We start from the raw sequence: 27,749 nt of genomic DNA, 5'->3' as shown, positions 1-27,749 counted from the left end.
GCACATTGCATCTGGATTATTTTGAATGTTTAAATGCTGAATGAGCTATTCTGCCTCCATCTAATAAAGTTGCTGCAATGCCAGAAGATGCAACGGCCAATGCGATGCCATTTTTTGATCGTATCTCGGCAAGAAGTAGCGAAATAAGAAATGTTTTGCCAGTCCCACCTGGTGCATCTAAAAAAAAAAGAATCCTCCTTGTCCTGCCGAAACTGCCAGCATGATGCGGTCGTAGATAATTTTTTGTTCATCATTAAGTAGTGGAACATTGCGGCTTACAATGCTCGCCATTTGTACAGTATCGTACTGTAGTTCACGATTCATATCTGTGTTGAGTAAATCAGATGCACTTCGATTCGGTGAGCTCATACCGAAATGACTGATTGGTAAATTCGCAATAGCAATGCAAAGATCCTCGATAGCAATCAATGCTGCATTGTACATAGCTTCACTGAATGATATTGTTAGATCGTTGCACCTTGTACGATGTCGATACAATATATCATAAGTCATTGAATCTTTGTGATTATCCCACAACATTTGTGCTCGGGCCGGGAAACATGTAGTCAGTACTATAGCAAATAGTAGACGAATTTGTGTCCCTGTGCAGTTTAATGCTGCTTCAGCAAGCATGCTGTCCCAATGATTGTCGTCTTATAGCAAGCCTAGAGCAAGGCATGCATCTTTATACGTAGGATACGGTTGTCCATCTACCTTCCGTATATCTTGAAATGACAATGGTCCGGTGACATTAACCAACAATAGTCGCAGATAAAAGCACTCAGTCTGCCTTGGATTGACGGTATATACACGACCCAACCTATTTGATTTGAATAAACCGGGGCATGCATCAACTGGTATCCCTTGCTTGCGGGGTATCCATTTTTTCGATTGAGCCCATGTAAAATACCGCGGAACTTCAGAATAGAGCAGTGTTTGTGCGAAGGCACCGAAAGCATCCGCACGATTGCACAGTTCAAAAAATTCGGTGAGCGTAGTTTTCGGTGGATTTATAGTACGATCAAGCGCTGTATCGTTCGTGAAATATACGCGCTGGCCATTTTCAAGATGGACAGCTAAGTGGATAACTGCTGGATCCCGTTCATGAATTGGGAAACCGAAAATATGCCAGACAGCTTCATTGGAACTGATATACCGGCCAATTTGGTAATTCGTAATTTCATCATTTTGATTCAACGGAGGAGAATGAACATTATTATTTTCAATCCGAAATACAGCCATATCACTTCCTTTATTCACATACTTGCAAATATATTTGATACTCTTCACCGAACTGCATGACTCAACATTAATATGAGCATTAAATGTTTTGCTCAGCAGAGGAGAATATGGTACCACCTAACGATTGTCAATGTCGATGTCTGCGTTGTTGATAGTTTTAATGAAAGATTGTCCGCCATTTTCGGTACTTCTTCGACGATATATTGGATATCCGTCAACATGTGTGACCGTATCGTTAGTACAATCTTTAGGAAAACGCTTTGTACATTTTCCATCTACCATGCAAGGTGATGAACGATTCAGATTTCCGCATGGACTATGAATCATGTTTGTAGTAACGATATCAAACAGTAATTGATCAGTAGACGGATCTGGAATCTCTGCAGAAATCAAACTATCAATGTCTTCAGCACGTATTTTGTCGACGAACCATATTAAAATGAGTGCATGAGGTAATCCACGCTTTTGCCACTCAACTGAATACATCCAACAACGTGTGGGGCCAAATACATGCAATTTCGTAATGAAGCTGATTAAAGACTTTAATTTTTGTTGAAACACACGTGCTGTAATGTCATGACGATGTATTGCATTTTGTCCTGGCAATAGCAATGATGTAATTTCCTGCCATTTTGGATTACATGTAAAAGTAATGAAAAGACACGGTCGTCTATATTCATGCACGAAAGTCATAGCATCCTGAATGTATTCTTGCATGTGACGTGGACTACCTACGTACGATGATGGTAAGATAACAGAGTTACCAATTTCGGCAGTGTCAGCGTTGTTAGCAATAGCATCTCGCAAGTGAATATATTCTTCTGCACGCAGCTTCTGTTGATTATATCGCAAGTATCGTAGTCGTTCACTCTCTATCTTCGCATACATGTCGACCATAAATTGTTGGCAAAGCTCACGACATCGTAAAATGATATTATCTCGGCCACGTCTAATCATCAAACGATATGAATAAAAATCCTTCGAGCTAACGTTCTTATTTGTTTCAGCTCCTGTAATAATATATATTTAAATTAATTGAAGATTTATTCTTTAATAATAAAATAGTTGTGTTCTTAATAATGAAAGAATTACCTGTTACGGGATCTCGTTGTTTAATGTTTACGCAATATCCATCTTGTCCCTTCCAGAAAATTAGTGGATATTGGAGAGCGTCATATGAACGATGGGTATCACTGATGAACTGAAGATCATTATTTCTTCTTCGAATCACGATTTGTCGCGTAGCTGTACGGTCGCCAACCATAATTCCAGCAACGTCGTCAACAACAGGTGCGTTGAATCTACGTACATGCTCTCCAGCTGGTGTTCTGTCAGGATTGATGACAATAGCGTGATTGTCACTTTGTAGCTTGGGCATGTGTGATTTGAAGAATTTTAATACATGTAATTAATAATTCATTGTGCTCATTTAACAGAGCGTCCAGCTCACTGACGATACGCCTGGCAAAAGGTGAATTAAGACTATGGTAGTCGCAACGTGCATCCACGCGATTGGCGAGTGCACGTTCGGAATCCTCGCCACCCATAAAGTATATTTGTAAAAATTTATGAGGTTCGTTTGGCATTGGTAGCAATGAGCCCACTTTGTGATAAACTTGGCCTTTGATTTTGAACGTGGAATTAAATTGCTGACCGTTTACAGCAGTATTGTTAACTATTTCTGTTGCTCCAAATGATGTCATTTGGAAACATGAATTGAATGTGCGAATTGACTTCAGGCATAGGCTAGAATCTGGATCTGTACCGATAAGTAAACCGTGCAATGGTTCAGGTGGTGTTTCAATTTCGGTTAGTTGTATTTTTCCTGATGAGCAACACATCCCAACTGGCTCATTTTTAAATTTAAGTGCATGGCAATGCGGGCAATCCTTTTCCAAAGTACCAATAACCACTTTAGAATGATTATAATATTCAACATCCGGCTCGTACTGGAACGCTAGTCGAAGAAATAAATTTGACGTAAATGCTCGATGAACTTGTTGGCGTTGTTGGTCAATTCCTCTACGTCCATCGACTATGAATCTGCGAGTTTCTCTTCGTTCTAGTTGTCTTTGTTGATTTTGTTCATCTCGTGCCTCTTGTGATCGTAATTCACGTAACTGCGACATTCTCCTACGCGAATCAGCATTGACTTCTTGAATTTGTTCGCTTGATCGTTGTACTCTTTCATTTAGCCGGGCTTTAGGATTGATCGTTCGACGACTCAAATTGGCCCCTTTGCGTTTTGTTGGCATTGCTGACTGTACATACAACATATAAATAAATGAAGTTAAAATACTTAAACGGATAGAAAAATTTTTTTATATTTGATAAGCGTTATCAACTGTTAAATGATTTTTTAACATCATACGATTTGATGAATATTTATTAACAGTCAGTAAGTAATTTATTAAGTACATTTTACAAATAGTTAATAAATATTTATTAATGGTTATTAATAAAAAAAAACATTTATAAATAAATGATATTAATAAATTATATAAATATAAATAATTTGTAAAGATGATTTATGTTCGTAAGCAATCTTCAGATAATATAAAATTGCAAGCAGAAAAAATTCACTCAACGAAATATTTATTAATTTTTTTGAATATACTATAGATATTTGTGACATAAATATTTGTTAACTATTAATAAAGACTTATTAACAATTAATAAATGTACTTTCATCTCAAATAAATATTTACTGAATGTTAAAATATATTATTTAAATTTAAGAAATTAAATAAATTATTAATAGTTAATAAATCCTTTTATCAGTGTATTGATAGAAAACAGTGACTTAATTTAAACAGTTTTCATTTGCTTATTATTTGACTTACCTTTCACAATAATAAAACAGGTATATTTATTAACCACGTATACGTCTTCGTTTTAATTTATTAACCACGTACACGTTTTCGTTTTGATTTAAAACAATTCCCAAAAAATGCTAAGTACAATATATACAGGTACGGTAATGGCCGTTGTTGGCGGGAGCTTACAACACGTGTTTATTTACATGAGATCACTTAATTAACTGAGAGTTAAAACTGTCTCTGTCAGATTAATAAATAGTAAATAAATTATTGCACTGGAAATTAATGATAATTTTATGATGACAGTAAAATTAATATGAGAGTTGCAAAGGAAAATTAAAATAATAGGTATAACAGTCACTGCTACGATTGATACACAAATAAAACTAAAAAAACATGGCTGAAAAATGTATAGTGAGTAAGACAGGAGACCGGCTTCGTCCTCATCCCGATTACGTAATGTTTGCTGGATAAGTGGTGACACCTGGCGGGGATAACTGACCGATTGATAGTTGATCAGTAGTCGAACGGTGAGGGCGGGAGATCAAATTGAATTTAAAAAACAATCATAATTAAAGGAACTTGAAATTATAATATCTGGATAGGAATTAACAAATAAAAAATAGGGGTTGATTGTAAAGGGGTGAAAAATTGAGAGGATTATGAGATTTTTTATTGTAAGTCATCAAAAAATAAAAAAAAAATTTTGCCAAAAAATTAAAGTTTTTAAGTAACAAATAAAAAATAAGGGTTGATCTCAGAGGGGTGAAAATTGAGAGTTGTATGTATTTTTGTATGCTGTGTCATAAAAAAATAAAAACAAAAAATTTTGCCTAAAAAATAAAAACAAAAATTTAGGGGTGGACTACCCTTAACATTTAGGGGGATGAAAAATAGATGTTGGCCGATTCTCCACCCTGGCCGACAATCACGCTAAGGATCACAAAATCCCGTCGAGCCGTTTCGGAGGAGTTCAAGTTCGAACACCGTGACACGAGAATTTTATATATTAGATATATATGAGTCATTCCACGTCATATCGACCAATAGTTGGAATCGACCCCTTTCGATTTGGACGAATTTTGGTCAGAAGTTTTCTCTCATCATATTATGAAGTTCTGCCAAGGGAAAAAAAATAAAAATTTTTTTTTCAAAAGTTATGCAATTTTGAAAATTTCACTAATTTTCATGTTTCTTAAACTTATTCTGCAAAGATCTCGAAAACTATTACAATTACTTTAATAATCTGATCTAGCTTTTAAAGAGAATACCTGATGGTACCAAAAAAAAATTTTTTTTAAAAAATAATATTATAGTATACTATTATATATAGTATTTGAAGTAGGGACTGCGGCATGGCATCCACGTATTCCCTTAACTGGTTAAGCGTTTTTGAACCTGTTACTTAGGTTTTTTTCTGTTCTACGAATTTGCTCATCTGAGACATAAGAACTATTTATTCCTTGAATATTGTCCTTTTTCCATACATATAATTGCTCAGGTGTCTTGATTTGTTTATCAGGAGGATGTTGAAGATTAGCTCGGCTAATTAATCGTTTGATTAACCCACCCAAACCGTCACTTGGGCCTTTCCCATGGGAAGTGGCGAAATAGTGCCATTCGGCTTTTATTTGGAAGTCTTCTTCATGATACACCAAATTGACTAAATTATAACGATTCTTGTATTGAGATACAGCGCTATCAGAGAAATAAATTATTTTACAAATATCGGGAATTTTATTTTTGAGAAACGATATCAGTACTTCTTGGTAAGTGTAAACTGCAGTTATATTGTGAGTTAAGTTATCAGAAATTATTACTAAATTGAGAGGTACAATTTCACTTTTATTCTCTTCAGTCGTTCTATAGTAACACGCAAAAGGATGGATTGTTGCCTGCTCATTATTCCAATATACTCCTTGAACACTATTTTGAAGCAAAAATGAATAATTTTCAGAAAAATCAGCAACAACAAGTACTTGCCCGATTTCAAGGTTTCTTTTTATAGTTTGAAAATACTCAGCCTGTTTTTTAGCTACCAAGTCATGATAAAGTAGTTTCGGAATATATTTTACAAAAATATCAACAAAATCGTCAGCTGGTTTGATTATTGTTTCTGAAGAACATCGATCCACTTGAGTCTACTGATTGTATGTAATCTCGTCTACAGTTATCCATGAATAAGTGTTCTAAGATAGTTTCCAATTTTTCCGAGCCGGGACAGTCATTGCATTCTCCGAAAGAACACTCATTTATAAGTGATTGACAAATAACCATGTCCATACAATCCCGATGCGACAAGAATGTCTGATTTTCATCATTGAATTTAAGTTTACCAAGCTTTGCTCCATGAAACAAGAGTTTGAAATTTTCATGAATTTAACAAACACATACCACGTGAGTACCGGATACACCGGCAAGAACACATTCAGGTGGTCTCAAACTCGCAAATTTTGAAAAACCTACTCTTTCAAATGGATATTTTTCTTTAAACAGATGAAAAATTTCGTTTAAGTTGCCTTATATCAAACGTTTCTGTTTTTGAACACGCTGACCATTTTCATGTACGGATTTGTACTCTTTTTTACCTGGTAATTCTCTGCTGACATTTTGATTTCTATAAAATTCTTGAATTTTTCCTGCATTGTTTTTAACAATGAATGACCTTGATTTCGCTCAGGAATAAACAAGATACCAACTTCTTTCACTCGTTGTTTGACTTTCTTGACCATGTACGTTGTTGCTCCAAAATATTTACAATTTTTTCCGTTGACCAACTTAATGGCAAAACGGATAAAATTTGTAACTTTTCATTTAACTTGCTGGTATTTTCGAATTTTTTCTTTAACTGGACTATTATTTCTTTTCCGATCGATTCTGGGTTATTATCAGAAATTAAAATGTCACTTTCAATCGTATCAAAAGTATTGTCCATAATTTGTTAAAAGCATTTTTGCATTTCAGATTTCATATTACAATATTTGTGCTGGGCGTAGGTTTTTGATCGATCCAAATCTTTTTTATTAATCGGAGATAATTCAAATACTTTAGCAATAGTATTGAGACGATCGAGGTGTATTTCACTTGGGGTAAAAGTTTCACTTGTTGAAGTGGAGATTTCAAAACTTGAAGCTGAAAGGTTAGATAACATTAATTTTTCAGATAAATTGGAAGATATTTTGTCTTGTATCAGTAGCGAGATTTGAGAAGATGCCGGTGTTTCATCTTGATCAGTTGTTATTATTGGCTCAGATGGATTGCAAGCTATGTCTACCGTGGGATTTTCATCTTCACTGACATTAGGGCTCTCAGTATGTTATGTTGTTTCTGATTCAATTACTCTCTGATCTATTAACTCAGAGCGGATTTTTTTCGTACATGAAATGCATAATTTACGTCCAGGTGCAATAGAAGGAACTACAGTTTTGAATCGATTATACCATTCAAACGTAATAATTCTCAATGATTTACGTAAATTAGAATCATGAATATTATAAGGATTAGCACACACTTTTTGGTTAAAAATGTAATCTCTACGAAATTGTTCGTCATGCTTACGACAAATAAAATTAACCACTGTACCATTTCGTGCATTTAAGGTTATGCGATCTTCGTCTGAAAAATCATTACAATCAATCAATTTTCCCTCACAGCATTCGTTACTTGTAAATATTCCGATCGAACATTTATTGTTTTCCATGATTGATATTATAAATCCAAAATAAAGAAGTTTTAATAAATAAAGAATTTTAATCACAAAAATACACAGTAAACTATTTTTTTCTTTATACAATATAAACAACGAACTTCGTAAATCCTAGAAATATAGCCACTATGTAGATAATAGAGACCTCTTGAATATCTTATAGTAATTATCTACTGGAAAAATATTGGTAACAAACATGTAGATGGCAGATTGTGTCACGTCTTAACTGATATAAATGTACATTAACTACCAAATGAATTTAAACGACAATTTTACTCTCTTTTTATTGACTCTTTTGCATTAAAATACATTTTTGAGCCTTAAAATTAAAAATTACAAGTGAATTTATCATTGTTTTATTCAGTCAATGCCAAAGAAAGATAAATTTTTTTTTCCTAAAATTCAAAAATTTATATCTTTTGAACAAAGAAAAACCCCTACTCAAAATTTTCAGGATCTTTTGAAATTAATTAGAGGTACTCTAGAAAAAAATTTGAGCGAAAAATTTGATGGCGGTCATCGACTTTTGCAATTTTGGAAATTTCAAACCTTTCCCAAAAAGCGAATTTTTGAAAAATTTTTTCAAAAAAATTTTTTTTTGGTATCTTCAAGTATCCTCTTTAAAACCTAGCTCAGATCATTAGAGTAATTGTAATAATTTTCGAGATTTTTGGAGAATAAGTTTAAGAAACAGGAAAATTAGTGAAATTTTCAAAATTGCATAACTTTTGAAAAAAAAATTTTTTATTTTTTTCCCTTGGCAGAACTTCATAATATGATGAGAGAAAACTTCTGACCAAAATTCGTCCAAATCGAAAGGGGTCGATTCCAACTATTGGTCGATTTGACGTGGAATGACCCATATATATAATTTTTTAATCTGGAGATCTTAAAATTAGAAACTTCATGTGTAAATCTATTTTTTTTTTGAGGACTCAGAAAATCGCTAAATATTTTGAATTTTTTTTATCCTTTATTTTTTTTTCACTTGCATATTTTCTACAAAGTTGTATCAAGATCGAAAAATAAACTAAATAAAATATTTAACTTACCATAATCATCGAGTGAATTACAATGAAGATTTGGATTTGCAGTTTCTCCTAGGTTGGAATCTAAAATTAATAAAAGACATTGAAATCAAATTTAAAAAACTCTATGCATAAATATGTGTCTGTGTATTTGTCAGTGTGCCCACCCCTCCCCCCTAACCTCCCGAAAATTTTCAAACAGCTTGACCGTAGAGAACAATATTTTCTTGAACATGTTAAAGCGTGGTTTCACTCTTAAACTTTGTTTAAATGTAAGCCCATTCGGTCTAGTGGATTTTAAGAAACCTAAAAATAAACTTTGTTAAGGGAGATTTTTTTTTTTCAAATGATTTTTAAATACTCTGTGTACTTCAACAGCTTTTATATTGAAGAAAGACGTTAAATTACGCAAGTATAATTAACGTCATGTGATTTTAAAAAAATCTACCAGTCTGAAAAAAAAAATAGGAAAATATATCGGTTACATGTGGGGACATATCCGGCGAAATTCAGTATATGGTTTTATATACTTTATTAATCTAGTAAAAATGTTTTCTTCAAAACATGTTAAAATATAAAATATGCAGTATGCTGATATATATATATATATATATATATATATATATATATATATATATATATATATATATATATATAATATATAACTGAATATATTTGTACAGTATAAGAACTTGATATATCAGTAGCTTATATTTAGAATTTATGAATAAATGTAGAAAATCAGTTTACATGTGAGATATATTTTGAAGTATGTTTTTTATTCTAATTATAAATTATGTTGTTAACGATATCGTGCTTTACAATTTTAATTTTCAAATCAACAGATTTTAGTAGTATAAAAGTAAAATGAAAGAACTGTAACAATAAGTTGAATCATAAACTAGGGTTGCAAAAATTTTGAGGAACGAGTGCTCAAGCTTCGCAAAGGCGTAATTAATACACAAAAAGGAGTACTATTTTTCACATCTGCTCTGGACGGGTAATTTATATTTTTTACTACTAAATAAGATCACTTTTTTAAAATTATTATTATTATTATTTGACCTGTAAGCGTCGCTACAACTCGAAGCAAGATTCAAAAGTTACACGTATGCACTATTCGTCGACTTTAAGAGAACCTTTAATTCAATCTAGCACGACAAACTTTGGGAAAAACTCGCTAGCTTTGGCCTCAGCTTAAAAATCATCAGACTCCTAGTTAACTTGTACAAAAACACCTACATGAGAATCAGGAGCTCCGGCAAACTATCTACACCTATTCAGATCACCGAAGGAGTAATACAAGGTGAAATATATAGTCCTCTTCTTTTCAGCTTATACATTAGTGACTTTGTAATATTCTTGAAAAACAAAGGGGTCTCTTCATCGACCATCATAAGATCTTAGCACTAATGTATGCAGATGGCACAGCCCTCCTAGCCACGTCCGACATCAAACTTTGCAAGAGCTTAAAAATACTTGAGGAACATCGCCAGCTCAACGTCCTCACGGTCAACACTCAAAAAACCTTCATCCTCATTACAAGATCGACTGGCCGGTTATCGAAGAAGCTAAGTAACTTTACATACAAATGCGAAAACATCGACATTGTCTCGTCCTTTGTTCATCTGGGTGTAACGTTAAGTACATCGCTCAAAGACAATTTGGCAACTACTGAAGTCGTCAAAAAAAGTAGGTTAGCAACTGGCGCTATCCTAGGGATCGTTGCTGGTCTCAAAACCAGCGCCTGGTCTGGAATTTTTAAGCTCCATGACAGTATAATACGCTCCACTTGGGCGTATATGGCCCACTTCTGGGGTCTTAACCCAGAGAATCTGGAGAAGCTAGAATCAGCAAATCTCTACTTTTTTAAACGCTTTTTAAACCTTCTTTAGTGCACACCTAATTATTCCCTAAGGTTAGAACTGGATTTGGATCATTTTTCCATCTTCGCGCTTAAAGCAGCAAAAAATTGAATGATCAAAATTCTGGAAATGCCAAGAGAATGACTCCCCAAAATTTGCTTGACCAAACTCGCAGCTGATAGGAACAATCCTCTCTCGTCAACCCGCTTCAACTGGGCCCAACAGCTTGCTGACATCCTGGTATCTATTGGAGAGGAAAGTCTACTACACAATCTCTCAGCTAGCTATTGGAAGATAAGAAACGAAGAAATCATCGACAAGTACGAGCAATACCGGCGCTCGCTTGACGTTAGAAGATACATGGCCTCCTCTGAATACCATTTTAAATTCGACCTCAGCAGACTGTGTAACTCTTCTTCTAAGATTATACTTAGCGAACTCTCATGTAGCGAAATCTCATACCATCACGCGAAACCACTATGCCAACTTCGTCATGCTTAAAATTATGCCTGCCATGTCTAGTTTAGCAAGTTACTACTAACACTCTCTTCCACAAAGCCATGCCCATACTGCTACCTTGGAGAGTCTGACACCACATCACACCTTCTCGCAAGATGTTCGGCTTACAACGAACCTAGAATGAAATTCCTAGCTGAGTGTATCACCCAGAAAGACCCTTGTGACCTAGATATGAGTTTCTTGAAATCCTGGGATGACAATACAGAGAAAAAAATATTTGCTTTTTGCAAACAATGTCACATAATAAGGTCCTGTATCTCTTGACTTCACCTGTTATTTCATCTCACGTTCATACTACTTGTACATTGTTCACACTAATTATTGAACTCGAAAATTTGTTTTAGATGTTCCTGATACTGCATCAATTTTTACAACAGATTTTAATCGCCCACAGCCCACAATAATTACAGCCCGGTACCGCTATTTGAATTGTAATGGCTTTATAATCGTTTAACTTCTTAACCATTTCCCTGACTTCGTCCATAGTGATCTAGTCCTTTTCCGTCTCATCCAGTTCCTCATCAGTCATTGAGCCTTCCCGTATTACCTTCTTCCCCGATCCCCCAAGTATCTCCCTGAAATACAAATCCCATGTCTCCATTGGGATATCTTTATTTATCCAACTCCTCTTTTTTTTCTTCCCTCGTTCACTACTTTCCATACCTGTCCTTCCGTCCTGGCGTTTTTGACCCAATCTTCCCATCTTTACTTATCTAACCTTTTCTTCTCCTCACATAGCTTCTTGTATGTTTTCTTTTCCAGAAAATACTCTTCCTTCGTAATTTTCTTCTTTCTAAAGCTTTGCAAGGATATCCATAATTTTCCCTCACCTTCTCTGCACTCTTCATCCCACCAGCTGGATACACCTCTCGACTTTACCCTCGTTTTTTCGGATTCCCTAATAGCTCCTCTTATTCTCTCTTTCAACCTCCTCCAGTCTTCATCTAAGTTCCCTACCTGGTCTCCCGCATTATCGAATTCTTTCTGGAAATTACTGCTACGATCTTGGGACCATACTCCCCTCCCCGTCCACTTAATCTTTTCCTTATAACCCTCTCTCGTCCTTTTCCTTTGAACTTCTACCTCGACCACCACTGGCAAGTGATTTGAGTCGGTCCTTTCTTCAATTCTCAACTCCATAATCCTATCTCTACTCCTCTCATCTATTAGGACAAGATCTATCACCGAGCAGCCTCTCTCCCCTACGAATATCCATTCCCCATCTTCATCTTCCTTAACACATCCATTAACTATTGCCCATCATTTCTCCTCCAAGAATCTGCATAGTTCTTTGCCATCCTTGTTATACACATTATCCTTTGAACTTCTCGCACTTCTTCCCAGTTAGTCATCAAGAATCCTCAAACCTCCTTCCGATGCCGTTCTAGCGTTGAAATTTCCACCAAATAATTACCTTTTATCTCCAGTTTCATCCATCCACTTACTCATTAGCTCCTTTTTCCTCCCCATATCTCCATTAATATATACCCCTATTATCCACCACCATTCCCTTCCTAGGAGTACCTCAACTTCTGCCCATTCTTCCTCATCTCATTTTTCCTTATTGCGTATTTCTATACCTTCTTTTACTCCTACCGGTATCCCTCCCTCCGCTCTTCCTCTTCCTCTCGGTAACTTGGCCTCTTGGATTTGCCATTTAAACCCTTTTTCCCATGACTCTCTTATCTCTGCCCACTTCTTTCTATTTACTCAAGTTTTTATTAGCACTACCACATCCCACTCCCTTAAACCTACCCAAAAGTCCTCCTCCTCATTTCTCACCCCTGCGACATTCCAAAATGCTATATGATACGCGCTTTCACCCTCAGCTCTCGCTATCTTTACGGTACCTCTTTCCCCTGCCCCCTCCCTACCCTTTCTTCCCTCCCTGTTATTTTTACCAGCCTCCTCCCATCCTCGTTTCCCTCCTCGCACTTCCACCTCCCTTCAGCTTCATCCCACTTCCTCAATTTTCCACTGACCCATAGCTTCATATATCCTACCTTGACATTCTTTTGAAAGTAGCTCTCTCTTTGAAGGCTTCCTCCATAACTATTTTCTTTATCCTCCTTTCCTCATAAGTCAGATCATCCTCCACTTTTATTTTCTCTCCTTTTAGCTTACTCTTCGCTTCCATAACCTTTTTTTTTCTTGTCAAGTCCCTCCAATTCTATTAGTAGCAATCCCTTCCCTTCTTTATCGAGAGCTCCAATTTTTCTCATATTTTTTCTACCCCCTATTACTTCTATTGTATTCCATACTCTATCTACCTCCGTCTTCCAATCCACACCTTCTCTCATATCGACACCCTTCAAAATTCACACTCCTTATCCCCCATTCCCTCTTCTCTATGTCCATCTCAATCTTTCTCATTCTTCTCTCTGTCCCACTATTTACCTGTCCTCTGTTCCGCATCATAGTATCCCCATCAGCAGACATGTCCACATCTTCTTCCGCTGTCTTCTCTAACCTTTCCAACTTGCTCTCCAGCCATTTTATCCTTTCACTCATCTGTTTCCTGTCCTCCTCCCACATCTTCTTTAGTTACTCTCTTTCCTTCTTCCCTTCTTCTTTTAATTGACGAACTCTCTTCCCTGATCCAGCGCATTCCTCCTTAATTCTCTCGCCTATTTCAGACAACTTTTCCATTATTGCCCTCCATTCAGATTCCGCCTCCTTTTCTTTCCTTTTTCCCCTTAAGATCGCTTCTGTCAAGTCCCCAGCACTTGCAGTCCTCCCGAGCGCCAAATTTCTATTACCCTACTTTAAATTCAAATTACCCGCCTGACTACCCGCCTTACCATCCGGCATTATCCCTAGACCCACACTATCTACCTTACCTACCCCACTACCTCTTGCAAGTAGTGCTAGGTTTAGTCCCCGCGCGCGCTACTTGCACCGTCGCTGACCTTTCCTCCTTGCCCCCTACCCTCTCTGCCACTGAAAACTCTAACCTCTCCTTAGCAGCTCCTATTGAGAAGATTGGCTTTCTGCAATTAATACCACCCCTCTCTATAATAAAATTTATATCAAAATATTTCCCTACAGATACCCTCTTAAACACCTCCTCTATTTCCTCAAAACTCGAATCCCCTAGTCCTAAATTTAGCAATTCACAGCACAATGTTGTAGCACACGTTGAGACATTGCAAATTGTCCGTTTCTTCTCAGCCTTCAACTGACTGTCTGAGAACCATCGTTGCGTTAATTTTCTTAATTTTTGGCGGTAGAGTCTCGAAAAAGAGTGGGGACAAACGGCCCACGCGACAACACCGAAAATATTGGTCAGACGTCGATCCAACCCCAAACTAGCAATCACGCTAATTTTCTAACTCTCTGTACTACTATGTATTAATTACTAATTAAGCCAATTATTACATTTTATATATTCTAAAAGTTCATTACTGTTTAATTTAAGTTCTACCATTATAATTAATAATTCAAGCATTTATTGCATTCGAGAAATGATAAGTAAATCTTTAGTGTGTGGAATAAAATAGTTATTTTGTTATAAACCGTGTATCATTATTGCTATGAATTTACCTATCTACTAAGATTATTTCACCTACACATTCTTTGAAGGACGAAAACTATTAAGGAATAAACTGATACCTCACGGGCTGCTGTATTAATCAGATTCTTGTAAAACTATTATCTCTATATATTGTAAGTAACCAAAGAATATATACTGGCACACGTGAGACTTCCTATCAAACAACATACTCTTTCTATTACCTTCTATTCATTCTAAATATCTAAAAACTAAATACGTCATCCGTAAGGAAGCGGATTTCCGAAAGCTAGTGGTCCTAATAAAAAAATTTAGAAAATCAGTTGACTAAATTCGTATCGGCAAGGTTTTGGTGAATTGATGAATGAATTTTTTATATAGAGAAAAATTCTTTCATCTCAACGTCTATTCACTACTACACCCGAAACGAAAGTCCAAAGCAACAATATATTATTATTATTACTATTATTATTTTGTTATTAAATGCTCAGGGGGGTTATCCCCGGAGTCCGATTCTCCGAGGGCCCAGCCTGAGCTCCATCCGTTACTGCTGGACCACTCCGCACACCAAGACGATTAGTGATCACAGCAGGCCAATGTCATTTCCCTTAAGAGACGGAGAGAACCAAGTATAACAGCCTTCTGCATCCTAACTGCCAAGAACTCAGCTTTTGATGAGCAAGCTGGAACTTTGGCAAGTGAGGATACAAAAGACTGTTTCATCCCTCCAAGGACGCCAACATTGAGTTTAAGAAGGAAAACGTCAGCTGGGTGGACAAGCCATGATCACCGTGTTTAAAAGCACGTGTTTAAAAAACACGCTGTGCAAGGAGTTGTCCATCATTTTACAAAGGAGTAATTTTTCCTCGGCGTTCCTGATGACGCTCTTGAATTCCTCCTTTCAAAGTTCCATAAGAGCGTTTATCTCTCCAAGACCAAGAGCTCTTGCCGCATATATTGCTGCCTTATTTAAGAATGTCCCCTTATGCGCATTTTCATGTTGATGTCCAAAATATTGATTTCATTTAGTTTTTATAATCTTCTTTGCAATATTAATGAATGACAAAATATTGAATAGATTCCTTCACATATATATAGATATACAAGATGGCTCGCAAGACAAATTTAAGCGCCAAAATACAAAGAAATTTCATTTTTGAAATTATTTTTCTTATACGCTATTGTTTTTTAACCTATGAATCAAAATAAGAGTGTATCAGTATGGAAGGAAAAAAAATTATTACATAGCACCATGACTTGGCAGTAAAATAATGTTTAATAACCATTTTTCTTTGACAGAACAGTTTGTCAATTCTTTGAACTTTAGTTTTATACTTTGTACTTTTTGTTTCATAAATCGTTCACTATTTTCAGAAAAACAAAAACACTCAAATATTATTAATATTCACATTTGAATATAAGTACTATTGTCATAACACTTTGACTAGAAAATAACAGCCCACTAACAGTATTAGTAACTAATTTATTGCGAGTCGGACATTTAATTAGGCCAATCTTGCTGAATATTCTCTTGCAGTCGGCATTTGAGTAAGGCAAAGATCAAATATTAAAAAAAAAATTTGCCAGTTGCTTAAAATTTCAAACATCATCGTTATTACTGTTAATATAAACTTCATGCCAAAAGCTGCCCACAGGATCATCAATTTTGATATTAGCTGGTAATTGAAAATTATAAAATATTCTCCATTGATCATCAATGTCTTGAATTTGAGATATATCGAATAATTGAGGCAATTTATTCATCAGAGGCAATAGTGTTAGAGTAGTTATAATTTTCTTTTTCAGCTATTGCTTCGTAGAAATGAATTTCTGATACAATTTGCAGCAAGAAATTATCAAACTCAAATCTTTTCTGGATTTCTTCACATCGTTGTATTATAAAATTCCCGCAATTGGTTGGAAATTCTAACGTCTGTTCAAGAAAAGGGGATTTGACGAATTCAGGTTCATTAAAATAGTTAAAAGCTTCAATCCCTACGTAAATGTTGTGGATATTCATGAATTTAGACTCATTTGGTAGATTGATACGATTCTAAGCCGTTTTCTATACATAGCCACTATCCATATAGGATTTTAGTAAATCTACATAGGTCAGAGCCACTTTTTTTATGAATAGCAGTAATTAACAGCTTGTCATATTGAAATAGCTTGTTGAAGTCAGAAAATTTCGGCAAAGCCCTGAGTTATTGTAAGTTTGCTGAGTTATCGTCAGTCAAAACAGAAAAGTACTTTTTGACTTCGACAGTCAATAATTCTGAAAATAATGATCGTATAGGAAATCAAAGTACGGTTTTGAAAACTACACGATATTTTCTATAAAAGACTGTAAATAGCTTTTGTCAGAAGAATTATTTTCGGTTGAAAATTTTAACTGAAAAAACAACAAAAATTTGCATAATTAAGGATATTTCGATAACTCGGTATGAATTTGGATAAAATAGAACAAAGGGTATCGTCGGTAATTTTTCGATCTTCTAGTGTCCCCTAAAATCCCTAAAATATTCAAAACGCTGTGATTTTTTGTTTTTCATAGTGCCCCAAAGCTTTAAATTCTTTGTTTATGCAAAAATCACCATTATGAGCAATTTTTCGATTTTTATTTATTTGTTCAATGAAAAAAAAAATTTTTCTTTTAAGTCTTCATCTTTTCAATCAAAGAGATTTGTTTTCAAGAAATAAAAAAAAAATTTTGAAATTTTTTTGCAAATTTTATTTCTTAAAAGTAGAGGAGCTGTGTGTGTGTGTGTGTGTGCGTGGGGGGGGGGGGGGGGTGTCCGGTAAAATGGATTTGGGGGTCATGTCCATGCTAAGTTATCATTTGTAGATATGGGTGCCCTGTTTTACCGACAATTTGAGGATATAGTTGAGGTTTTACAGGTCGCGCTGGTGGTGAATTCTGTAATTTAAATCTATCCGCCATTTTTTAAATTTTACTATACGCCATTTTTAAATCCGCCACCTGGTGGTTGCTATCTGCCATTTTGAATTTTGTATCTCAAGCACACCCAGGGAGGTCTGGATCCACCGGTAAAACAGATTTGTGGGCTCGTATCCCTACTAAGTTGCCATTTACATACATGAATGATCTGTTTTACCTTACCTACAGTAGGTATTACCAACGGTCGATATGGACGTCGTGTTTTTGCTTGTATGTTGATGGGTGAGGATATAACCGAGGTTTCACAGGTGGCGCTCGTGACGAATTCTGCCGCCATTTTATAAATCTTACTATCCGCCATTTTCCCGCCATTTTTTAAATCTTACTATCCGCCATTTTTTGAATCTATCAGCCATTTGAATCCACCATCTCGTGGCTGCTATCCGTCATCTGGTGTCTGATATTTTGAGTCTGAAATCCGCTATTTTTTTATATCCGCTATTTTGAATTCGAGTTCAACATTTTTAAATTATAAAAATGCATCCTCAACTATTAACCTGCCTTCGGCTCGGCCATAACAGATCAATAATTCAGGATTACGCATTTGTAGTATGATATATCCATGTTTTATATATTTAAAATAAAGTTGTGACAACTACTTACAAGAAGGATTTCACGCAACGCCATCAGGTGGTAGTGTTATGTCCAAGGTCGTTTTTAGAGCGGTAGCGTAAACGGTGGAGGTTTGGACTAACAAATTAAAGAATACGCAACGTAGGTTTTAATTCGTCGACATAATTTCAATTTTATTGTAGAAAAGAATTTCGAGTCTTACAAAATTTTCCTTTATATTCCGACATATTTTAATATTTATATTTTGTAAGATTTCCTTTGCCCGGAATTCTTTCTCAAAAGGTTATAGGACTCTAATAATATTGTTTCGCATTCGGTTTTTGATCTTTAGATCAAAGCGTACTTTCTTTAGACAATCAAAAAAAAAAAAAAAAAGACGAATCCGCTGACGCGTCTATATCCGAGGTGGTTAACACCAAGCGGAATTTACAGTCGCAACTCCGGTCAGCAGAATTTATTTTACCTTGGTATTGAGAAATAAAAATAAAAATAAAAATTTTTTTGCTAATTAAGCAGTATTAATATTAATTTTTATTTATTTCGACATTTAAAAAAAAAAAAATTTTTTTTTATCCCTTACATTTACACTACATTTTACGAGAAGGGTGCGGTGAATCTAGCACCTCCTCTAACAAAACTCTTACAGAAGTTTCCTAGTTCTGGAAAGGTGCTTTAATTAGCACTTTCCTTTACGAAAGAAGCTCTCACAAAACTCTTAGGAAGGGTGCTTTCTCTTAGTACCCGCAATTAAACGGAGCCCTAGAAAGATCTCATCAGCCTTTAGTCGACTACCTCCGGGCTTACGTAGATAAATTCAATTATTGGGATCGGTACATTCCAATGGCAATGCTAAATTATAATACCACCGTACACACGGCCACGAAATTTACACCTTACGAAATTTTGTATGGAAGAAAAGCTCGTAGCCCGACTCAATTTCCGGACTTTAGTAAAATCGAATCATATAACGATTATCTAGCAGACTTAATTAGTCGAATTTCCGAAATTCAACGAATATCTGCGGAAAATCTAACGAAAGCTAAACACGAGTCAAAAATTCGATTCGACAAACATACACCCAACAAAATTTAATGTAGGAGACCTTATATATACTTTAAAAGAACCTAGAAAAAATAAATTAGACCGTTATTATACCGGCTCATATGAAATAGTCGAAATAAACGAAATGGGGAATTTAATAATAGAAAAAAAAAACGGAAATTACTCCACCCGAGTAAGGCTAAAACAGCCAGCCGCGAAAAATTCGACTAAAAAGAACTTAAGTTGTTTGTTTCAGTATATATACACATATATAGACGCAAAAATTTTCAAAAAAAAAAATGAACATTACACCACTTCTCCTCCTGGGACTCGGATACTTGGCGTGGGGCGCAGACGGAGTCAAAATAAAACCAATGGAAGCGAATCCGGGCCGATTATACGATCCATTCAAGAGAATCCACCTCATCAGGGAAGAATGTCAAATAATCAGCTGAATTAACATCAAAAAAATAATAACTCTCTATCCAAACCTGAATCAAAATCTATGGGAGGCTGGTGGGATATGTTCCTTAAAATTCAATCATTCATCCTGTATGTCGTATCTAAGGACCAACACCCACCGAGAAATATATGCCGAAATTGAACAAGCAAAACACCGGCTAAGACAGTTCCTCGAAGACCTACAACTTAAAGAATTACATCCACAGAACCGCACAAAAAGAGCACCGTGGTTCGGCTTCGTAGGCTCAATTGCACGGAAATTATTTGGGACCATGGACTACAGTGATAAGGAATATATCACCAAGGAACTAGATAAGTTATATCAAGACAACAGAGAACTTGTACACCTACCCCAAAATAACACTCACATTAATAAGAGTGAAATCAATGAAATCCTGAAACACGAAACAAACATAACCAATCGCATCAAAGAATTAGCCTGAACTTCAGCGTCTCTACAACAATCAATAAATAAACAAGTAACTGAACTTCAAAGGACCCAATTATTTTCGATGATTGGAGATGAAAACATTCACCGGATGTCTAACCACTTAAGAACTCTTAATAACACAGAAAAAGCCATAGAGGAAGCAAAATGGGGCAAACTGACCTATCTAACAGTGTCAGCCAAACAGCTAAATCAAGCGACCGCGGACATGATCAGAAAACATCCGACTTTAAATCCACCCCAACCTCTGGACCACATGGACATTAACACATTGGCGAAAGTATCAACGATAGAAACAGGAAAAACGAACGGTCACTTCCTGATAATAATAACTGTACCACTCTTCGATCAGACGCCATGGCTAGCATATGAACTAAAATCACTTCCCAAGGCCGAGAAAATTGGAGACCAAATATCAACATTGACGATTCAACCTACATCAAAATATCTTGTGACGGATCCAGCATTTGTAGAATACTTTCTCGCCGAACAAGACTACGTCGACAACGGCAAACTGATTGGACCAGATATGGCCTGTCCAACCGACATCCCAACAAAAATAACACAACTAGAAAATGAAGTAGATTGCGAAATGGAGTTACTCATGAATCCGAAAACGGAAAATTTCAGAGAATGTAACGTAAGAATAATCAGAAAATGTAAACTGACTTGGGTAAAAATGAACGAGAAAAAGACGTGGGCATACTCAACGTGGAAAGAGGAAAACATCCAGTGGAAATGTCCAGAACTGACAACCGGAAACATCATAATTAACGGAACCGGACTAATACACCTCCAACAAGTATGCCAAGCAAATTGCAATGAATATAAAATCCGAGGAACAGCAAGAGAATCAATAAAATTAGAAATAATCGCCCTGAGCTTCAACCTATCTCTCGATACGTTAAACTCGAATATCAAATTTAACAGCGAAACTCCCAATCTACTAACAAAATCCTCAGACCCAGCTACAATCATCGACAAATTCGAACCTTCGGGTCAAGGGCTGGAAGAAAATGAAGAAAAAATGTCACTAATAGCGCTAGACCACCAAAAAGAAGAAACCAATAAGAAAATAACCATCGGATCGGTATCAACAATCGGAATATTATCGATCATCATAAGTGGGTTCGCCATAGAAAAACTCATTCGTCGATGCCTACAAAAACTGCAACAAAACAACAAAATCAACGAAAAGCCAGTCGTTATCAAACTGAAAACAATCGAAGAAAAGACGACATCACCGTCAAAAGTCAACGAATGACTTCCAGAGAAATCTGAAACCATCGAAGAGGGAAGTCCGCCGAGTAAGCAAGCAACGACTAAAGATGCGCCTGAGACCATTGAGAAACTAGAGAAGTTGAAAACATTCCGGCTGAAAGACTACAAATCACCAATCTAGACGACAATCCGAACATCGATATCGTAGAAAATAAGATCAATATTAAAGAATTGTTAACCATAAACCGATGGCTCATTTGCGGAAAACCGAAAATTAATAACTTAAAATATTAATAATAAAAATCTCCCAATGACATTTCGCCTTACGAAATATCCAAAACCAATCCAACAGTTTCTATATCAATATTTAAAAAAAAAAGAGATAGTAAAATGTAAGACAAAATTTTTAGTTAATTCACAAAATGGTTTTACTTAATTTACAAATTTTTTTGCGACTGTAAAACTCACAAGACCAAAGATAAGATAAGATCATCTCCGGCCTTGAGGGGACGAGTGGAAACAGCGCAAAATCCCGAAAAAAAAATAAATAGAAAAATTGTTTTTTCTTTCAAAACTTTCTCAAATTTCTATAAATTCCATCTTCTATTTTACTATCACTATATCACAAAAAAAAATTTTGTTACTATATATTATTTGATTAATTAATTATTTAATTACATTCCATATTTAATCTATATAAAGCTTATATATAAAGAATCCAATTATACTTAATTTAAATTTTTATCACACATATTTAACCAATTATATTTAATCATATTACTACCTATTAATCTTATTATTATATCAAATCACCCATATATATATATATATATATATATATATATATATATATATATATATATATATATATATATATATATATATATATATATATATATATATATATATATATATATAATGGGTTTTTCTTCACGGGCTGGCGTCGACAGCACCGGGGAGTTCCACCTAAATGTTGGCTTACCTGGTTCGTGACTTGTTGGGCGCCAGGAACTCGACGTTCCACGGTTCGGATGCAGCAACTGATCGTCGTCGGGCGGCAGGTCAACGTCGAAGAGATTTTAGAGTTCGTGGAGCGAATCCGAAATCGATGCGGAATATTTTTGTCGAATAGAATAATAATAAAAAAAAATTGAGACAAACAAAAAAAACAATCTGAATACGATCGAACTTATAAATAATGAGTTCTTATTTATTCGGTTAACAATCAAAATGTCGAATTAAGGAAAATACTTGACTTCGCTTTATGATCGCCACAACAAATAAAAATTAACAAACAAAAAAAATAATCGTTTCGCTTATCATATCTTAACAACAAATTTCGAATTTCTCAACGAAACAAATTAAATGTCGCAGCTTCGTATTAACGAATTCAAAAAATTAACAACAAAAAAAAATGGTCTAGGTCGCGTTTATTTTCTTAACAGCAAAAAATTTCGCCCTCATCAATATAGTTAATTATCGTCACTTTCTTCGTAACAAATAAATTTGAGTTTTCAAAAAAATTACAAAAATATAATTGTCGTAGCCTTTCTTTCGTAATAACAAATTTTAACAAATTAACAAAAACCTTTTTTTTGTATACGGTGTCGTATTGCGTTTAGCATCAAATTTTGAGTTTCATAACCCCAAAAAAATTCGAATGATCGTAGCAACCGATATTTAATGAGATCAAGATTAAATAACTAAAATTAGAAAGAGAAAGAAAAAAAATAATATTCGGCTTAGCCTTTTTTTTTTTGTAATTAAACCAATTTTTAATTTTTGACCAAAATAAGCTACGTGCCTTTACGTCCTTTCGTGAAATAAATAAAAAAAATAATGAATCAAAAGAAAATTAAAATGAACTGTTTCGCTTTTCTTCGACATAAACAAATCATAAAATTTAGAACACATTACAATCAGAATTATAACTGTTTCGTATGTCTTTCTTAACAGCCAAGTCCGAAGTTATCAGTCCCATCGATTTGTCGTATATTGATTATCGATGTCACAATCGATCGATCAGTTATCAGTCGCGGCGGGTAAGGGGACTGTCGGTAACTAATGTTACTCGTCGGGTAATACGCGGGACAAAGCTCGAGGGATGGTTCCTAGTTTCGCTCGCAGATGGCCCCTGCTTCGAGCCAATTTTATTCAGCATGCAATCTCAAAACTTGGTCAATTAAATTGACACAGCACACAACATTCCTCACAACGGATTAACATAATCTTTGGCACCGAATACCTGGCTGACGTCACAAAACGGAATTGCGTCTCAAATGTGCGCAATTACACCAAATTTCTCAATAACTAAATAAAATCAATAATTAATTGTAATTCGAATCGAATTAACACGGCCTCGATGAAGTCAACCAGGTGTATCAATAACTGCGACCGCACTTACCCCAGTTCAATAGACTTCTCGGTGAAGGTGTGACTCCAGGCAGAAGGTGACGGCGGGCTGACGGCGGCTGAAGATTCTCGGCGATGGCGTCTCGGAAATTCCGGGGTTGGAAAAGGACCAAAACGTACGTTGAATTCTCGACCTTTGTCGATTGACAAATAAAATAACTCCCGAGAGAAGTTCTAACCTCGGTTCGATCGGCTCACAAATAAAACAAACTCGTACAATTAATTAATTCGCCAAGGAGCGGCTGAATTAGCGTAGAAACTTATTAAGACAATCGGTTAATTTATTCGTAGCGTGACAACCAAAAAAAATTAATAGGTTCAACAATCGTGTCGGTGGCCGGCTCAGAATTGCCGGAATTTTTTTTCGTTTTTTCTTTTTTTCAGCAACATGTCGTTTTTCGCTAGCACAGCTACCACGCTGCGCGTCCAATCAGCAGTCGTTGGATAAATTTCCATCGTCGATGGTTGGTCGATACTCAATTTAGTACTCCTTCCGGTGTTCAGGTCGAGCCCTGGTGTGCTCCCGGTGATTTACGTCCTGCCATTGGTCAATTCCGATGCCGGGTTTCCCTCGTCGATCGTTGTTACTTCCAGAGGTCTCCCGGGTCGTTGGTTGCGAACTGAACTGAGGATTCGCCCGGTCGCGTGTCTCATTCACTCTCTCTCTCTCTCACACTCTCTTAATTACCTAGTAACTTGCCTAGTAAATTACGTTATAATTTGGCGCGGTTCGGCTTATTGTTACCTCGAGCTTCGCATTCTGGCCGGCAACTCTTGGGCGACACAGGCGCCCAACTAAACTAGATAATACTTGAAACGAAGGAAGAAAAAAAAGAAAAGAAACACATCTAATGTGAAATTGTTAGTGGGGAAAATTTCCCACGTCACAATATATATATATATATATATATACAGGGTGTCTCAGAAGTCGTGAGCCACCGGACAGGGTGTGGTAGAAAATTGGATTCTGAATAGAAAAGTCCTTTACCATTTTTCGATCAGACCCATAGAAAAATTACTACAAATTTATGAAAATAGACCAATGAGGAGCGCGGTTTAGCGGCAGAACGGTAGGCGCAAGAGCGAGCGAGTGGAAGCGCGACAGGCAATGTGTGCGCGCTCGCTTGCACACGTGTGATATCATTGCTCAGTTATAGCGGGATGCCCGCATGCAATAATAATGATCAATGATACTCCTGTAAATAAAAAAAAATTAATATTAGAAAAATCATCCCATAGGCAGCCCCATAAAATAAAAAATGTGCGATTTTTTGATAATTAAAACTCAAATTTTCGGTGTCACCGAAAAATATGAAAAAAAAAAAAAAAAAAAAAAGCCAACAGTCATATTCAATGATACTCCTGTAATTAAAAAAAAAAAAAAGAAAAGTTATAAAAGTACCCCATACACTCTGAGATACAGCCCCATAAAGCCAAAAATTTGCGATTATTTAATGATGAAATTCAAATGATCAGTGTGCACTTGGAGTTAAAAAAAAAAGCAATAAAAATAATCAGTGTCACTACTGTAGACCAAAAAAATTGAAAAAAAATAAAAAACCACCCCATAGACAGGGAGATACAGCCCCGTAAAGCCGAAAATTCGCGATTATTTAATAATAAAATTCAAATGATCAGAGTGCACTTGAAGTGAAAAAAAAAAAGTAATAAAAATAATCAGTGACACTACAGTAGGTGAAGAAAATTTTTAAAAATAAAAAACTACCCCATAGACAGGGAGATACAGTCCCATAAAGCCAAAAATTGTGCGATATTTCAATAATTAAAATAGAAATTTTCGACGACTACTCAAAATTTCAAATAAAAAATCTAGGACTAATAGTTAACTATACCCATAACAATCAGAAAAAAATTAAAAATTACAAAAACCACCCCATAGACACTAAGATACAGCCTAATAAAGCCGAGTATTTCGGGATTATTTAACATAAAAATTAAAATATTCACAGTGCATTCGAAATAGAAAAAAATACCAATCAAAATTATCAGTGGTACTTTTGACCATCAGACAAATTTAAAAAATTGTAAAAACACCCCATAGATACCGGAATATGACTTGATAACGCACAAAAATCGGGATTGCTTAGAAATTAAAATTCAAATTATTGGTGCCCATTGAAAATCAACAAAAGAAACCTTTTGTACTTATCGATTAAACTCCTGTGTATCGAAAAAAATTATTATTTAAAAACCACCCCGCAAACTCCGAATTATGATCCCATTAAGCTGAAAATTTCTGATTTTTTAGTAATTAAAATGCTACTTCTCGGTGTCCGTTGAAAATAAATGAAAAGTATGAAACTCATTTTCAGATATACTCTTGTAAGCAAAAAAAAATAAGATTTGAAAAAACACCCCATTAACGGCGAGATAGGACCCCATAAATCCGCTAATTTGTGATTTGTTAGTAATTGAAATTGAAATTCTTGGTGTCCATTTAACAACAACAAGAGAAACCTATTGTACTTTTAAATTATACCCTTAAAAACATAAAAAAACTTAACTCTTGAAAATCCACCGCATAGACACTAACAAACATCCAAATAAAGCCAACAATTCGCGATTTTTCAATAATTAAAATTCAAATTTTCATATGACACCGAAAATTTCGATATCAATCCACAAAAAATCGATAAATCGCGGCTTTATGGAGGCGTATCTTGGGGTCTATGAGGTGAATTCTTGAATTTTGATATTTTCATTTATTAAAAAGAGTAAATTGGAAAGTGGAATGAGTTTATGCTCTTTATTTTAAGTGGACACCGAGAATTTCAATTGTAGCATTGTGGAGTTGCCTCTCGGTGTTTATGGGGTGGATTCCAAAATTTTGATTTTTTAATTCATAAAAAAGGTTAAACTGGAAAGAAAGATAATTTTCTTTGAGTTATTCCGAGTTGACACCGAGAATTTCAACTTAACTTCACAAATAATAGAGGAATCGCAGCTTTATGGGGGTGTATCTCAGTGTCTATGAGGTAGTTTTTAATTTTTTTTCAATTTTTTTGGTCTACAGTAGTGTCACTGATTATTTTTATTGCTTTTTTAACTTCAAGTGCACACTGATCATTTGAATTTCATCATTAAATAATCGCAAATTTTTTTGCTTTATGGGGCTGTATCTCAGAGTGTATGGGGTACTTTTATAACTTTTCTTTTTTTTTTTTAATTACAGGGGTATCATTGAATATGACTGTTGGCTTTTTTTTTTTTTTTCATTTTTCGGTAACACCGAAAATTTGAGTTTTAATTATCAAAAAATCGCACATTTTTTATTTTATGGGTCTGTCTATGGGATGATTTTTCTAATATTAATTTTTTTATTTACAGGAGTATCATTGATCATTATTATTGCATACGGGCATCCCGCTATAACTGAGCAATGATATCACACGTGTGCAAGCGAGCGCGCACTCATTGCCTGTCGCGCTTCCACTCGCTCGCTCTTGCGTCTACCGTTCTGCCGCTAAACCGCGCTCCTCATTGGTCTATTTTCATAAATTTGTAGTAATTTTTCTATGGGTCTGATCGAAAAATGGTAAAGGACTTTTCTATTCAGAATCCAATTTTCTACCACACCCTGTCCGGTGGCTCACGACTTCTGAGACACCCTGTATATATATATGTAGCGACTATGTCCTACAATATAAATTATCCATTCGGTTAATTCCGCCGACACTCGGCGCTCGAAAGATTTGTAATCATCGTTTATCTATTTAGATAATTTTCGTAAATGATAGACAGTCAATAGCTAGCTACTACCGATATTACCACGTGCAAAGATTAGAGCGCAAAATATAATCAACGCTTTTCTTTTGTAACTCATTAAATTATAGTAAATAATCAATCGTTATTTTTACGTAGTAAATTAAATCATTTATACAACAACAATAATTCCTACATTGGTGACCCCGACGTGATTTAA

At 35.3% G+C, this 27,749-nt stretch overlaps 1 protein-coding gene across 4 annotated transcripts in view; it reads right to left on the bottom strand.

Annotated features, from left to right (window-relative positions):
* The window catches only part of LOC141533470 (dystrobrevin beta), a 633,463-nt gene that overhangs the window by 73,594 nt on the left and 532,120 nt on the right, over nt 1-27,749 (bottom strand). For all 4 annotated transcript variants that reach the window (XM_074252367.1, XM_074252368.1, XM_074252370.1 and 1 more), the window contains one exon: nt 8,820-8,879. In XM_074252367.1, the coding sequence (XP_074108468.1) occupies nt 8,820-8,879 (60 nt within the window). Of the gene's footprint in view, nt 1-8,819; nt 8,880-27,749 lie in introns of those variants that run through there.

The sequence above is a fragment of the Cotesia typhae genome, unplaced genomic scaffold, assembly GCF_013202065.1.
Source record: "Cotesia typhae breed Kobodo isofemale line unplaced genomic scaffold, CoteBio_Ctyphae contig_9, whole genome shotgun sequence".
Taxonomy (NCBI): Eukaryota; Metazoa; Arthropoda; class Insecta; order Hymenoptera; family Braconidae; genus Cotesia; species Cotesia typhae.
Note: the sequence above shows the minus strand (reverse complement) of the source record. Positions and strands in the feature narration are given on the sequence as shown.